We start from the raw sequence: 16,612 nt of genomic DNA, 5'->3' as shown, positions 1-16,612 counted from the left end.
ATTGTCTGACTTGATTCTGACTCTGCCTCCATCACCTACCTGTCTTTCTAGCTCTGATTCCTCCTCTCCTGATCTCAACTCCAGCCTCACCCCTACCTGTCATCCTTGCTATTGATGAGGTCATAGGCGTATAGACTGCATAGCTGGACATGGTAGGTCTCCCTCATTTCTGAATGTATTTCCTCTGCTTTGTTTTCCAGGCTTCTGACACCAAATAACATATCTTATCTCATCCTGGGGCTCCATAAAGAACATTTATTGAATGTTATTATACACCAGGATCATCTAAACCACTTTTGGTCATCTTTTCATGAGTTTAAATGCCCTTTTCCATTTTGCTTTCTTTTGAGCGTTACAAAAAAAATTAAAAATCAACTTTTCAAAAAGTACTTCTCTCTAAATTCAAGGAGAGAAAGTGTTGTGATTTGACTAATCAGAAGGTGAGGCTGTTCAGAGTAAACCACAGAGGAGATAGTTACTCCCTGGTGATCTGAGGGGCACTCATTCCAGGATTCCTCACATCTGACCTTTTTTGTTATTCTCTAAGCTCCCAGGAGTGAGAAGAAACTGGAGTCAGAGGGAAAGAGGAGTCCAGGTGTGTGGTGGAACTCTGCCCTTGAAAGACCATAAGCACTGCTTAAATCCCTTCCTCCCACCACACACCAAAACCGTATTAGATGGACTAAAGAAACCAGGCTTTCATTAGATCAGCACCTGGGCATCTTGGGTTAGTCTGAGAACTTTTATGCCTCTTCTAATTATTTTAGGAACATGTCAACCCCATACATGAGTATGTTTGGGGTCAGCACAAAGGAACATTTGGGATGCTCCTCCACCACCAACACTTCTGTTTCCCCTTTGATATTCCTCAATTATAGGGCAGAAATAAGCATGGTGCCTCAGCATTGATGGAGAGCTAAAGTCATTTTGGATACTCAGGAAGCTCCCACTAATACCAAAAAGCACCATAGACCGTGGAATTATCCACACATAGCTGGTGGTATACATATTTTTAAACTTGTATATGAGCCCAACTTTCTTCTTCCAACATCTGACTTGTAGAGGTGAAATTAGGACCCATAAATCTATGTAAAGGATTTAGGTTTATGCAACAGATAAAAAGAGGCCTGAAAAATATCATGCCAAGAATGAATTAGGGAATAAGCTTTGAAAGTGATAAGGCAGTGGGTGGAGAATGGTGTCCTCAATGAGAAAAAATGATCACTTCGTCTAATGAGAAGAATGTGTGTTGCTTGAAACTCAGCTGGCTCTGAGTTCAAAAGACAATTTTTCTGACTCATGGGGATGCCTGATTCGCCTGTTCCCATGAAGAAGTAACTCCTCAGGAGGTGCTGCTCCAGGACTCCCTGTTGGCAGTGGTCCTTGCTCACCTTGGCCTGGCCCTTCATCAGCACGATGTTGGAGATGACCGAAGCCTGGAGGCCCCCAGATGGCTGCCCAAGCTGAGCTGTGCTCAGTGACCGTGTTGGTCTCGAAGCGCTCTGCAACAAGGAACCAGGGCAGGCAGAGATGAACCATGTGGAACAACAGCACACACCTCCCAGGGAAGGCAGAAGACCCAGACAGGGACAGGAGCCAAGTCCCCTCTCTCCCCAGAGCCCACAGCACAAGAACTAGAACATGGTTAATGGAATCTGGCACTCTGGTGGGCAGGGGCTGGTCCCAGGAGCCCAAGGAGCCAGCTGTCCTCAGCCTGTCTCCCAGCAGCAAAGGCTTAAGGTCACAGACCACACTGCCCCAGGACAAGTCCCCAAAGCCAAGATCCAACTGGCAGGGATGCACTCTACAAATGGTATTCAATTCAAGAAACATTTACAGTAGGTACCGGGTAGTGGCCCAGAATGCAGAAACCCAAAGATTTATAAAGTTGGAATTTAAATTCTGGGGGAGGAAGACAGGTGGTTAGCTATGTGCACAGGATAAGCAAAGGATGCTATACAGAGGCATACTATGCCCCAGGGAGCTGCCCCAGAGAAGGCAGTACAGCTCGTGATTAAGAGGGTGCTCTGGAACCTCCTTGCCTGGATTCTTTTCATGGCTCAGTCAGTTATCAGCTGGTGACCCTAGGGAAGTAGCTTAGGCAACTGTCCCTCAGTTTCCTCCACTGTAAGATCATGGTTCTAACAGGGCCTGCCTAAAGGTGTTGTTTTGGAGACTAGTTCTAGGAAAGTGCTTAGAACATGCTTCATAGACGCTTCTTATTGCTACTGGCTTCTTTTAACCTTCTACGACCTAGAAAGACTCTTTGGGGCTTCCTGTATGTCGACCAAAGTGAACACAAGTTGCAAATATACCAGGCAGTTAAATGGTTCCAACTCACTGAGCTCTGGGATGCTGCAAGGTAGGACCAGGAGCCTGGGCTGCTGACTCCTGGGCAGACTCTGTCCCCAGGGTACCTGGGCAGAGGAGGCAGGAGAGCCATGGAGGACAGCATGGGCTCTGAATCTGCCTGTCTTCACATCCTGCTGCTCCCCCACCCACTGATTAGGTCACCTAGGAACACCACTTAATTTCTCTGAGCCTTGGTTTTGTCACCTATAAATGATGGATATTAAAAGTACTGACCGGGGCTGGGGTTGTTGCTCCGTGGTAGAGCACTTGCCTGGCATGTGTGAGGCCCTGCGTTTGATCCTCAGTACCACATATAAACAAACAAATAAATAAATAAATAAAAGTCCTTTGACAACTAAAAAAAAAATATTTTAAAAAACTGCTGACCTGTTTTGGTTGTACTCTCTTGGTTTTATACCTCTCTGAATGACAATTAAATAAAAGAATCTACATAAAACATGACTGACAGGTAGCAAACCTAGGATGCAGGTTTGCTCATTACTGTCACTGCCTGGACAAGCAGCTCATCATCTCTCAGTGCTCTTCTCTTGCTGGCTTGCAGCTGCCCACATATAGTTGGGTGAGCTCCCAAAAGGTACCCACCAAATAAGTCCTGTAGCCCTAAGCTCCTCCCAAGGCTGTGGGCCCCACTTTCCCTCCCTCCTTTCTAGAAGCAGCTCTTCTCCTCTCCATTGCCCTTGAGTGTTGGTTTGAAGACAAATGAACTGCATGTGGGCATCTGTAATAGCTAGTTTTATGTGCTAACTTAACAAGGCCATGAGGTTTCCAGATATTTAGTCAAACATTCTTTTTTTTTTTTTTTCAGTGCTGTGGATCAAACCAGGGCCTTACACATGATAGGCATGTATTTTACAAAGAAGCTACATTCCCAGCCCTTTTAAATCTTATTTTGAGCCAGAGTCTCAATAAGTTGCTAAGCTTATCTCAAACTTAAAATCCTCCTGCCTCAGTAGCTGGGATTTCAGGTACATGCCACCATATCTGGATTGTTCTGTGTGTTTTCAAGGGTGCTTTTGAATGAGATTAACATTTAAATCAGTAGACAAAGTAAATTACCTTTCCTGATGTGGATGGGCCTCAGCCAGTTAGTTGAAGGCCTGAATAGAGCAGAAGCCTGACACTCTCTTAAGTAAGAGATTCCATCCTGCCTGACCACCTACAACCTGTGGCAGCTCACCTCCTGCCCTTAGATTCCAGCTGAAATATTGGTTCTTCCTGGGTCTTAAACCTGTAGAACTTCAGTCAGAAACTATACCATCAGTCCTCCTGGGTCTCAGACCTCTGAACTTGGACTTGAACTAAACCTTTAGCTCTTCTTGTCCTCATAATGCCTTATGGGTCTCCAGCTTGCTAATTCATCCTGAAGATCTTGAGATTCACCCACCTCCATACTTACGTGGCCCATTATGATAGATAGATAGATACATAGATAGATGGATGATAGGGCCCCTGGATGCTTTGGATTAAACATTAAGGGGTTAGATGTGGCCCTTTTGATGCTCTTCAACACATCCTTCCAGATAGCTTCTACCAACTGACCTGTAGCCCATCCATACTGGCCAGATGAGCCTGTTTCCAGAGACTAGAACCCTAAAGTATGAGCCATCAAAGATAAGAGGCCAACTTCTCAGGAAGTGCCTCCCTATCAGTATCCCAAGCCTTAAGGACAAGTACTGGCTGCAGATGTTAGATTTTAGATGGCTCCAGTGGGCTTCCAGAAACTCAGGGGTTGAGAGAGATCTCAGCTCAGGGAGTCACTTTGAAAGCATCTTCTTCTGACACTGGGACACCAACATGGCCAGTTTGCAAGTGAAAAATAATGATCTAAGGAAGGGAAGGGAAAATAGAAATAAAATTTACTGAGCATCTACCATGTACCATGCAAGGAATCAAACAAATTGGACTTTGGAGCCCATCTTTGGAGAGCCCATGGTCAGCTGGGAGGTCAGGCACTAAAACAAATGGCACTAACAAGCCAAGCTGGTAAACACTGTGAGAGAGATACAGGCACCTCTTGATGAGCATTTAAAAAGATCATGAGCCCATGCAGCTGGGGGTACCTGGAATGCTTCCAGGCAGGGGAGGTGTTGGGAAGGTTTGGGGACAACATTTCTAGTAACAGAGATGAGAGAAGGGACAAGACACTACAGACAGAGGACACTGTGTGATATGAGTGGCAGCATGAGTCACTGAGAAAATGCTCAGGGAAAGGACAGGAGGGGGCATCACAGGCAGGAGGGAGTGGCATGTGCAGAGGACACTGTGCTTTGTGTCTGTTCAGCTCCCAATCTGCAAGCTGATGTCCTGTAGATGAGAAGGACATGGCCTGCCACACCTGTTTGCACACTGTGAAATGGGTCTAATCATGTGTTCCTTTCTCAGCTTGTTTTAAGAATAGTGACAATGTTTATAAGGTAATCCTAATCATAGGATGCATAGGCTTTGGAGTCATAAAGCTGACTTCAAGTCCCAGCCCTGTTACTTATTAGCAGTGTGAACTTGCATAAATTCCTTAACCTGTCCAAGCTGCAGTCCCCTGGCCTACCGCTGCGGATTATTGTGCAGATGAAACAAAGGGGTCCACATAATGCCTTATGAGCCTGCACATAAGGAGTTTTACTACCTATTGCTTCCTAATTGCATAGAAGTGGCTGCAGTTACAAGTTCTTGGCACGAGAGGGCGCTCAATAGATGTCCATTCCTACTGTGGTTCTTTGCCTAATGTGATTCAAGACCCTCTTCTGGGCAGGACACAGGACACAGGACTTTTGGGAAAATTTCCTCAGCCACTACTAACATTGGCCCCTCCCTTTCCTCCCAATTCCCCAGCTTCCCCTCCCTTTCTTCTTACCGCAGCCTTTCCTGCTGGACAGTCCAGTTGTTGAGAGAGGGATTTCCGGCTACTACACAGAGAATAAGGCTGTCTATCAGTGGAAGCTGCAGATTTCTTGGTCATTGGAAAATCAATTTCTCCTGTGCAATAGGGATTAACACCTAAACCAAGAGAGGAAAAGCAGGCAGAGATCATTTGTGTTCTCAAGATGAAAAGCTCCATAAGGAACAAAATCAGCCCCCACCGAACCCTCATTAGCCAGGGCTGATGCAAACATAAACCCTTTAGCATCCGGTAACAGGTGCACGATGGGGAGAGACGGCTGTTGAAGACCTGGGTGGCATTTTTATTCTCTCTGTTCATGCACCCCTTATTGCAGATCAACTCTGCAAGAGTTCACATGCATCTCCTGCACGTCAAGCAGCAAGGAGAGAGAGGAAAAAAGCCCCAAGTGTCCCCAGGACAGGTGGAACTGAACCAAGGGCGACAAAGGGGAAGACCAGGCAGGGACGGGGAGGATCAGGGGATCCTCCAACCTCCCAAACAAGTCATCTACTTCTTATACACGAATTCACACACAGGTATGTGCACACCTCCCACAAAGAGGCGACTCAAATCTTTGGGATCTAAGAAAATGCAAAGAATTCCGCTTCCTCTTCTTCATGGGAATTCCAGACTTCATTTCGCCCAACCAGGAACTCACTGCATACAACTGCATACAGTTGGAAAACCCTCACAGATTATCTGATTTAACCCACAATTGTCTGGAGCAGCACGACCCAGCTGAAATACAATTGAAATTTTTCTAGCAGCCATATTTTTAAAAATTAACAGAAACAGGTGATGCTAGGCACAGTGGCACACTCCTGTAATCATAACAATTTGGGAGGCTGAGGCAGGAGGATTGCAAGTTTGAGGTCACCCTCAGCAACTCAAAATTTGAACAATTTTTAAAAAGGGCTAAAAATATTTTTTTAAAAGGACGACTACAGCATCCCTCAAGTCAGCGGACAGGCCTATGTGGAAGATTCCCCCAAGGGAAAAATGAGATAAATGGTAGTTCAGAGAAAATAAAGAATGGACCAAGGTTTGGGGTTTGCTTTCATTTTTAGGATAGGAAAGACTTTAGGTTGCTTATAAGCTGAAGAGAGGAAGCCACTAGCCAGGGTAGGTTGAGAAAAAAAGAGGAGAGAATGAGCATGACAGAATGTGAGATGCCAAAAGGGAAGTGACAAAAGGGATGGAGGAGTGATGGAAAAGGGAGATTCTTGGTCCATCAGGGCTCCAAGAGTGACGGAGGAAACATTTCCCTGCCAGGACAGCTGCTCCCAGCAGTGGCTTCAGTACAGGTAGGTGGTCAGTGTATCCCAGTGGACCAAGAGAGAGAAGAAGCCAGATGATTTAGAAAACCACACTCTGGAAAGGGAGACACATCATTATGGGTCGGAGTTGGGAGGAGAGCCTGGGGATCTAATCCAAATTTTCCTGTGCGTCATATTTTTCTGGGTGTTTAATAAGAAGGCAGATTTCAGTGCCCTACTCAATCTACTGAGTTCATTCTCCACACTGGCATGGTCGGGGGCAACCTGTATGTTTGTCAGGCTCTCCAGATGATGCAGACAGCCATCATTAGTTTGTGGGGGGGGGGGGAACCTGGTGGAGTTTCCTCTCTTATGCATCAGTGAGGAAATGGAACCTCAGAGGGCTTCAGAGCAGCAAACAAAGAAGTCTGGATCATAATCCAGGCCTCCAGGATCCCAGTCACTCCATTTTTCTGACCATGGCAGTGCAAGGTTGACCTGCAGTTTGAAGAAGGACAGCACTGTGTGGTTTGGGTTCAGAGGAAATAAGGACATGCAAACAGGCTGCAACTTTGGAATGGCTCACAGAGTCAGTCAACTGCAGAGCGATGGGCAAATCCAGCACCAAGATGCTCAGGCCACACCCACCTCTGCTTGGGCCCTCTATGATCTAGGCAACCCTCATGCATGGGGGTGCAGGGGCTCCTGTTCCTGCTACGGGTTCAGATCTGCAGAGAAGCTTTCACATCAAAAAAAAAAAAAGATCAAAAAATTTGATGATATAAAGGTTAAGATATCTTAGGTTAAAAAAATTAAAATAACAACAAATTTGAAAAAGTATTTTAAGAAATATTACTGTGAAATATTAATTTAACCAAGAGGCTTTTTTAAAATGAATGAATGACAATAGAAAACTAGGCGAGCTCAGCAAAAACATATGGTATATATGTTATAAATATATGAAGAAGGTTTCGACCTCACCTGTGTGTGGAGGACCTCTTTTTGGTTTCCTTTATAAAGCAGTGCATCAGTCATGGTTTGAGCAAGATGCAAAAGACATACTGGGCTTGGATTTTGAGAATTAACAGAGGGGCAATTTACAGGGGTGGGCAGAGTTAGCAGACTAGCAAGGCCTCCTTAGGTACTGGAAGCTGTCAAGCCAGAGGACAGGAAAGAAATACCCCAGCAGCTCTCTTCCACCACCAGTATCCTGTGGAAGTCTCTCAGTGACTGAACTCAACCAGAAATCAGAGGGTGACTCTGTAGGAAGGGGTCAGGTCCCAGGGTACAAGCAGAGCTGGCTTCGTGGGCATGTAGCCTATGAGGCCACCAGGGTTGTAACTGGAAAAGTCCCAGCTTGGTTTAACACCAGGCTGCTGACATTTGGAAATTCTTAATCATTCTGAACAGGGCTCCCACATTATCTTTTTATACAGAGCCCCACAAATTGTATAACTGGTCCTGGGTGCAAAGCAAGACAGACAGAAACCCAAAATCGGTGGGGAGAAATGGGGACTAGAGAAGAATCTGCGTTACAATTATTTTTAAAAATTACAATCCAGTGTGGCCTGTGATTGAAGAAATAGGTATTCATATATATTGTTGAAGGAATATTAGTTACTAAAATTTGGCCATACAGATCTCAAGCTTAAAACTACACCTATCTTTTGACCCTAAATTTCATTTCTAGGAAATAATACTAAAGGGGGAAAAAGTTAAAGTTTATAACTTAAAAAGTTTAAAATAGGATGTTATTAATTTAAGAATGTTGCAGCCTACTGCAGAACAATATGAGACATGTTAGTCAGCTTCTCACTGTACATTACTATTTCATTCAGTAGTCAAAGAGCCTGAGAAGAACAACTTAGAGGAGGCCTCACAGTTCAGAGGTTCAGTCCATGGCTGGCCACTCCAGGGCTCTGGGCCTGAAGTGGTGAAGGAGCACCATGGCAGAGGGCATGGTAGGGGAAAGCTGCTGAGATCATGGCAGCCAGGATACAGTAGAGAAAGCCCAAGGAACCAGGGGCAAAATACAAACCCCAAAGGATGAAATATAAACCCCAGTGACCTTCATCTTCCAGTTATGTTTCACCTGTCTACAATTATTTTTTTGTTTTAATTAGTTACACATGACCTACAATGACCTAGACATATCATACATTTGAATCACATGGGATACAATATCTCATTTTTCTGAGTATACAGGTTGCAGAATCACATTGGTCATGCAGTCACATATATACACACAGTAATAATAAAAATGTCTGCTTCATTCTACTATCCTTCCTATCTCCCCAGTCTCTCCCTTCCCATCACTTCTCTCTACCTAATCTAAGGTACTGCTATTCTTTTTTTTTCCTCACATATTCTTACGTGTATTTTGTATAACAATGAGCGTCTCCTTCCACCATCCATGCAATTCCCTTTCTCCCTTCCCTTTCCCTCCCAACCCTCTTCCCTATGTAGAGGAAATCTTTCCATGCTCTTCCTCTCTTCCCAATTTTGAGTCACCCCCCTTATATCAGAGAAGACATTCAGTATTTGTTTTTTGGGGATTGGCTAACTTCACTTAGCACAATCTGCTCTAATGCCATCCATTTCCCTGCAAATGCCATGATTTTATTATTTTTTAGTGCTGAGTAATATTCCATTGTGTATATATGCCACATTTTTTTTTTATCCATTCATCCATTGAAGGCATCTAGGCTGGCTCCATAGTCTAGCTATTGTGATTTGTGCTGCTATAAACATTGATGTGGTTGTGTCCCTGTAGTGTGCTGTTTTTAGGTCTTTTGGGTATAGACCGAGAAGAGGAATAGCTGGGTCAAATGGTGGTTCCATTTCCAGCTTTCCAAGGAATCTCCATACTACTTTCCAAATTGGATGCACCAGTTTGCAGTCCCACCAGCAGTGTATGAGTGTACCTTTCCCCCCGCATCCTCTCCAGCACTTGTTGTTTGTCTTCATCATGGCTTCCATTCTTACTGGAGTGAGATGGTATCTTAGAGTAGTTTTAATTTGTATTTCTCTGATTACTAGAGATGATGAGCATTTTTTTGTATATTTGTTTATTGATTGTATAGCCTCTTCTGAGAAGTGTCTGTTCAAGTCCTTAGCCCATTTGTTGATTGGGTTATTTGTTTTATTGGTGTTTAACTTTTTGAGTTCTTTGTATACCCTAGAGATTAGAGCTCTACCTGATGTATGAGGGGTAAAAATTTGTTCCCAGGATGTAGGCTCCCTATTCACCTCACATATTATTTCTCTTGCTGAGAAAAACCTTTTTAGTTTGAATTCATCCCATTTGTTAATTCTTGGTTTTAATTCTTGTGCTATAGGTGTCTTATTAAGGAAATTGAGGCCTAGCCCCATGTGATGGAGATTAGGGCCTACTTTTTCTTCTATTAGACGCAGAGTCTCTGGTTTGATTCCTAGATCCTCAATCCATTTTGAGTTAACTTTTGTGCATGGTGAGAAATAGGGATTCAATTTCATTTTGTTGCATATGGATTTCCAGATTTCCCAACACCATTTGTTGAAGATGTTATCCTTTCTCCAGTGCATGCTTTTAGCACCTTTGTCTAATATAAGGTAGTTGTAGTTTGGTTAGTCTCTGTGTCCTCTATTCTGTACCATTGGTCTACTAGCCTGTTTTGGTGCCAGTACCATGCTGTTTTTGTTACTATTGCTCTGTAGTACAGTTTAAGATGTGGTATAGTGATGCCACCTGTTTCACTCTTCCTGCTTAGAATTGCTTTAGCTATTCTGGGTCTCTTATTTTTTCAGATGAATTTCATAATTGCTTTTTCTATTTCTGTGAGGAATGCCATTGGGACTTTAATTGGAATTGCATTGAATCTGTATAATGCTTTTGGTAATATGGTCATTTTAATAATATTAATTTTGCCTATCCATGAGCAAGGTAGATCTTTCCATCTTCTAAGGTCTTCTTCTATTTCTCTTTAGGGTTCTATAGTTTTCATTGTATAGATCTTTCATCTCTTTTGTTAAGTTGATTCCCAAGTGTTTTTTTTTTTGTTTTGTTTTTTTTTTTTGAGGATATTGTGAATGGGGTAGTTTTCCTTATTTCCTTTTCAGAGAATTTGTCACTGATATACAGGAATGCCTTTGATTTATGGGTGTTGATTTTATATCCTGCCACTTTGCTGAGTTAATTTAATAGTTCTAGAAGTTTCTTGGTAGAGTTTTTTGGGTCTTCTAGATATAGAATCATATCATCAGCAAATAGTGCTAGTTTAAGTTTTTTTCCTATAGTTATTCCTTTAATTTCTTTCATCTGTGTAATTGTTCCGGCCAGTGTTTCAAGAACTATGTTGAATAGAAGTGGTGAGGGAGGGCATCCCTGTCTTGTTCCAGATTTTAGAGGGAATGCCTTCAGTTTTTCTCCTTTTAGAATGATGCTGGCCTGAGGCTTAGCATAGATAGCTTTTACAATGTTGAGGTAAGTTCCTGTTATCCCTAGTTTTTCTAGTGTTTTGAACATAAAGGGGTGCTGTACTTTGTCAAATGCTTTTTCTGCATCTATCAAGATGATCATATGGTTCTTATCTTTAAGTCTATTGATGTGATGAATTACATTTATTGAATTCCATATATTGAACCAAACTTGCATCCTGGGGATGAATCCCACTTGATCATGGTGCACAATCTTTTTGATATCTTTTTGTATCCGATTTGCCAGGATTTTATTGAGGATTTTTCTATATTCATTAGAGATATTGGTCTGAAGTTTTCTTTCTTTAAAGTATCTTTGTCTAGTTTTGGAATCAGGGTGATATTGGCCTCATAGAATAAATTTGGAAGTACTCCCTTTTTTTCTATTTCCTGAAATAGATTGAAGAGCATTGGTATTAGTTCTCCTTTAAAGGTCTTGTAAAACTGAGCTGTATATCTATTTGGTCCTGGGCTTTTCTTGGTTGGTAATCTTTTGATGGCTTATTCTATTTCCTCACTTGATATTGGTCTGTTTAAGTTGTGTGTATCATCCTAACTCAATCTGGGCAGATCATATGACTTAAGGAATTTATCAATGCCTTCACTATCTTCTATTTTATTGGAGTATAAGGTTTCAAAATAATTTCTAATTATCTTCTGTATTTCTGTAGTGTCTGTTGTGATATTGCCTTTTTTATCCCGAATGCTAGTAATTTGGGTTCTCGCTCTTCTTCTCTTCATTGGCATGGCTAAAGGTCTGTCAATCTTATTTATATTTTTTCAAAGAACCAACTTTTAGTTTTGTTAATTGTTTCTTTTGTTTCAATTTCATTGAATTCAGCTCTGATTTTAATTATTTCTTGCCTTCTACTGCATTTGCTGTTGATTTGTTCTCTTTTTCTAGAGCTTTAAGATGTAGGGTGAGGCCATTTATTTGTTGGCTTTTTCTTCTTTTAAGGAATGAACTCCATGCAATGAACTTTCCTCTTGGTACTGCTTTCATAGTGTCTCAGAGATTTCAATATGTTGTGTCTGTGTTTTCATTTACCTCTAAGAATTTTTTAATTTCCTCTTTGATGTCTTTAATAACCCATTGTTCATTCAGTCGCATATTGTTCATTCTCCATGTGATGTAGGAATTTTTCTTCCTTATTTTATCATTGATTTCCAATTTCATTCCATTATGATTGGATAAAATGCATGGTATTTCTACTCCTTTGTATTTGATAAGAGTTGCCCTGTGACATAATATATGGGCTATTTTTGAGAAGGATCCATGTGCTGCTGAGAAAAAAGTGTATCCACTTGATGTTGGTTGATATATTCTATATATGTCAATTAAGTCTAAGTTATTAATTGTGTTATTGAGTTCTATAGTTTCTTTATTCAACTTTTGTTTGGAAGATCTTTCCAGTGGTGAGAGAGGTGTATTAAAATCCCCATGATTATTGTGTTGTGGTCTATTTGTCTCTTGAACTTGAGAAGAGTTTGATTGATGAACATAGCTGCACCATTGTTTAGGGCATATATATTAATGATTGTTATGTCTTGTTGGTGAATGGTTCCCTTTAGCAGTATTTAGTGTCCTTCTTTATCCCTTTTGATTAACTTTGGCTTGAAGTCTATTTTATCTGATATGAGTATGGACAACCCTGCTTGCTTCCAAGGTCCATGTGAGTGGTAGGATTTTCCCCAACCTTTCACCTTCAGTCTGTGTATGTCTTTTCTTATCAGATAAGTCTCCTGTAGGCAGCATATTGTTGGATCTTTTTTTTTAATCCCGTCTGCTAGCCTGTGTCTTTTGATTGGTGAGTTTAAGCCATTAACATTTAGGGTTACTATTGAGATATGGTTTATACTTTCAGCCATGTTTGTTTATTTTTATTATTTAACTTGATTTGTTTTTCCTCTTTTTCGTTGTACTACCTCCCACTACTGATTTTCTTTGTTATTTTTCATTTCCTCTTCATGTAATGTTTTGCCAATGATGCTTTGAAACGCTGGTTTTCTAGCTGCAAATTCATTTAATTTTTGTTTATCATGGAAGGTTTTTATTTCATCTTCAAACCTGAAGCTTAATTTTGCTGGATACAAGATTCTTGGTTGGAACCCATTATCTTTCAGTGTTTGAAATACGTTGTTCCAGCATCTTCTAGCTTTCAGAGTCTGTGTTGAAAAATCTACCGTTAACCTAATTGGTTTACCCCTAAATGTAATCTGCTTCTTTTCTCTTATGGATTTTAAAATTCTCTCCTTGTTCTGTATGTTAGGTGTTTTCATTATAATGTGTCTTGGTGTGGGTCTCTTGTGGTTTTGTACATTCGGCATCCTGTAGGCTTCTAGGATTTGGATTTCCGTTTCATTCTTCATGTCTGGAGAATTTTCTAAAATTATTTCATTGAAGGGATTGCTCATTCCTTTGGTTTGGACCTCTATACCTTCCTCTATCCCAATAACTCTTAAATTTGGTCTATTTATATTATCCCATATTTCTTGGATGTTCTGCTCGTGGTTTCTTATCATCCTTTCTAAGCTGTCTACGATCTTTTCTAGATGATGTACTTTGTCTTCGTTCTCTGGTGTTCTGACTTTTAAGTGTTCTACTCTGCTGGTGATACTCTCATTTGAGTTTTTAATTTGGTTTATTATTTCCTTCATTTCCAGGATTTCTGTTTTTGTTTTGTTTTGTTTTGTTTTGTTATAACCTCTATCTCCCTGTAGAGTTGATCTTTTGCTTCTTGGATTTGTTTATGTAATTCATTGTCAAAGTGATCTTTCATTGTATGCATTTGCTGTCTAAAGTCCTCCTAAGACTCCAGATCATCTGACCATGTATATCTTGAAATCTTTATCTGATATTTTTTCTGCTGAAATTATCATCTCCTCTATTTTTTAGTTGTCCTGCTTTGTTTGTGGCTCTTTCTTTCCTTGTTTTTTCATATTTCTCACATTTCTTTCCAGCTGTGTGTGACTGTTTTGTTATTATTTTTTTCCTATAAATTAGTATTGCTCTTTTATAGTTTCGAGATCTCTCCTTTGTGATGGGAGACAATGTCTAGAGATGTTGGATTTATTTTTTTTTTATTTTTTTTTTTAAATTTTTTATTGTGGGTTGTTCAAAACATTACAAATTTCTTGACATATCATATTCCACACTTTGATTCAAGTGGGTTATGAACTCCCACCTTCACCCCATACACAGATTGCAGAATCACATCAGTTACACATCCATTGATTTACAAATTGCCATACTAGTGTCTGTTGTGCTCCACTGCCTTTCCCATCCTCCACCCTCCCCCCTCCCCACCTCTCCCCTCCCCTCCCCTCCTCTCTCTCTACCTCCTCCACTGTATAACCCTGAGGGTCTCCTTCCATTACCATGCAATTTCCCTTCTCTCTCCCTTTCCCTCCCACCTCTCATCCCTGTTAAATGTTAATCTTCTTCTCCTGTTCTTCGTCCCTACACTGTTCTTAGTTACTCTCCTTATATCAAAGAAGACATTTGGCATTTGTTTTTTAGGGATTGGCTAGCTTCACTTAGCATAATCTGCTCTAATGCCATCCATTTCCCTGTAAATTCTATGATTTTGTCATTTTTTAATGCAGAGTAATACTCCATTGTGTATAAATGCCACATTTTTTTTTATCCATTCGTCTATTGAAGGGCATCTAGGTTGGTTCCACAGTCTTGCTATTGTGAACTGTGCTGCTATGAACATCGATGTAGCAGTGTCCCTGTAGCATGCTCTTTTTAGGTCTTTAGGGAATAGACCAAGAAGGGGAATAGCTGGGTCAAATGGTGGCTCCATTCCCAGCTTTCCAAGAAATCTCCATACTGCTTTCCAAATTGGCTGCACCAATCTGCAGTCCCACCAGCAATGTACAAGTGTACCCTTTTCCCCACATCCTCGCCAGCACTTGTTGTTGTTTGACTTCCTAATGGCTGCCAATCTTACTGGAGTGAGATGGTATCTTAGGGTGGTTTTGATTTGCATTTCTCTGACAGCTAGAGATGTTGAGCATTTTTTCATGTACTTGTTGATTGACTGTATGTCCTCCTCTGAGAAGTGTCTGTTCAGGTCCTTGGCCCATTTGTTGATTGGGTTGTTTGTTTTCTTATTGTCTAATTTTTTGAGTTCTTTGTATACTCTGGATATTAGGGCTCTATCTGAAGTGTGAGGAGTAAAGATTTGTTCCCAGGGTGTAGGCTCCCTATTTACCTCTCTTATTGTTTCTTTTGCTGAGAAAAAACTTTTTAGTTTGAGTAAGTCCCATTTGTTGATTCTAGTTATTAACTTTTGTGCTATGGGTGTCCTATTGAGGAATTTGGAGCCCGACCCCACAGTATGTAGATCGTAGCCAACTTTTTCTTCTATCAGACGGCGCGTCTCTGATTTGATATCAAGCTCCTTGATCCATTTTGAATTCACTTTTGTGCATGGCGAGAGAAAGGGATTCAGTTTCATTTTGTTGCATATGGATTTCCAGTTTTCCCAGCACCATTTGTTGAAGATGCTATCCTTCCTCCATTGCATGCTTTTAGCCCCTTTATCAAATATAAGATAGTTGTAGTTTTGTGGATTGGTTTCTGTGTCCTCTATTCTGTACCATTGGTCCACCCGCCTGTTTTGGTACCAGTACCATGCTGTTTTTGTTACTATTGCTCTGTAGTATAGTTTGAAGTCTGGTATCGCTATACCGCCTGATTCACACTTCCTGCTTAGCATTGTTTTTGCTATTCTGGGTCTTTTATTTTTCCATATGAATTTCATGATTGCTTTCTCTATTTCTACAAGAAATGCCGTTGGGATTTTGATTGGCATTGCATTAAACCTATAGAGAACTTTTGGTAATATCGCCATTTTGATGATGTTAGTTCTGCCTATCCATGAACAGGGTATATTTTTCCATCTTCTAAGATCTTCTTCTATTTCTCTCTTTAGGGTTCTGTAGTTTTCATTGTATAAGTCTTTCACCTCTTTTGTTAGGTTGATTCCCAAGTATTTTATTTTTTTTGAAGATATTTTGAATGGAGTGGTTGTCCTCATTTCCAATTCAGAGGATTTGTCGCTGATATACAGGAATGCCTTTGATTTATGCGTGTTGATTTTATATCCTGCCACTTTGCTGAATTCATTTATTAGCTCTAATAGTTTCTTTGTAGAGCCTTTTGGGTCTGCTAGGTATAGAATCATATCATCTGCAAATAGTGATAATTTAAGTTCTTCTTTTCCTATTTTTATGCCTTTAATTTCTTTCGTCTGTCTAATTGCTCTGGCCAGTGTTTCAAGAACTATGTTGAAAAGAAGTGGAGAGAGAGGGCATCCCTGTCTAGTTCCAGATTTTAGAGGGAATGCCTTCAGTTTTTCTCCATTCAGAATGATGCTAGCCTGAGGCTTAGCATAGATTGCTTTTACAATATTGAGGTATGTTCCTGTTATCCCTAGTTTTTCTAGAGTTTTGAACATGAAGGGATGCTGTACTTTGTCAAATGCTTTTTCCGCATCTATCGAGATGATCATATGGTTCTTATTTTTAAGTCTATTGATGTGGTGAATAACATTTATTGATTTCCGTATATTGAACCAGCCTTGCATCCCAGGGATGAATCCTACTTGATCATGGTGTACAATTTTTTTGATATGTTTTT

At 40.8% G+C, this 16,612-nt stretch overlaps 1 protein-coding gene across 2 annotated transcripts in view; it reads right to left on the bottom strand.

Moving 5' to 3' along the window:
• Positions 1-16,612, bottom strand: part of Il16 (interleukin 16) — a 100,711-nt gene that overhangs the window by 42,330 nt on the left and 41,769 nt on the right. For both annotated transcript variants that reach the window (XM_027920231.2, XM_027920245.2), the window contains exons 3-4: positions 5,225-5,367; positions 1,392-1,502 (exon numbers count right to left, since the gene is read on the bottom strand). In XM_027920231.2, the coding sequence (XP_027776032.2) occupies positions 1,392-1,502; positions 5,225-5,367 (254 nt within the window). The remainder of the gene's footprint in view (positions 1-1,391; positions 1,503-5,224; positions 5,368-16,612) is intronic.

Source organism: Marmota flaviventris, chromosome 2, assembly GCF_047511675.1.
Source record: "Marmota flaviventris isolate mMarFla1 chromosome 2, mMarFla1.hap1, whole genome shotgun sequence".
Classification (NCBI taxonomy): domain Eukaryota; kingdom Metazoa; phylum Chordata; class Mammalia; order Rodentia; family Sciuridae; genus Marmota; species Marmota flaviventris.
The sequence above is the reverse complement of the archived record's forward strand: the minus strand, read 5'-3'. Positions and strand labels throughout refer to the sequence as shown.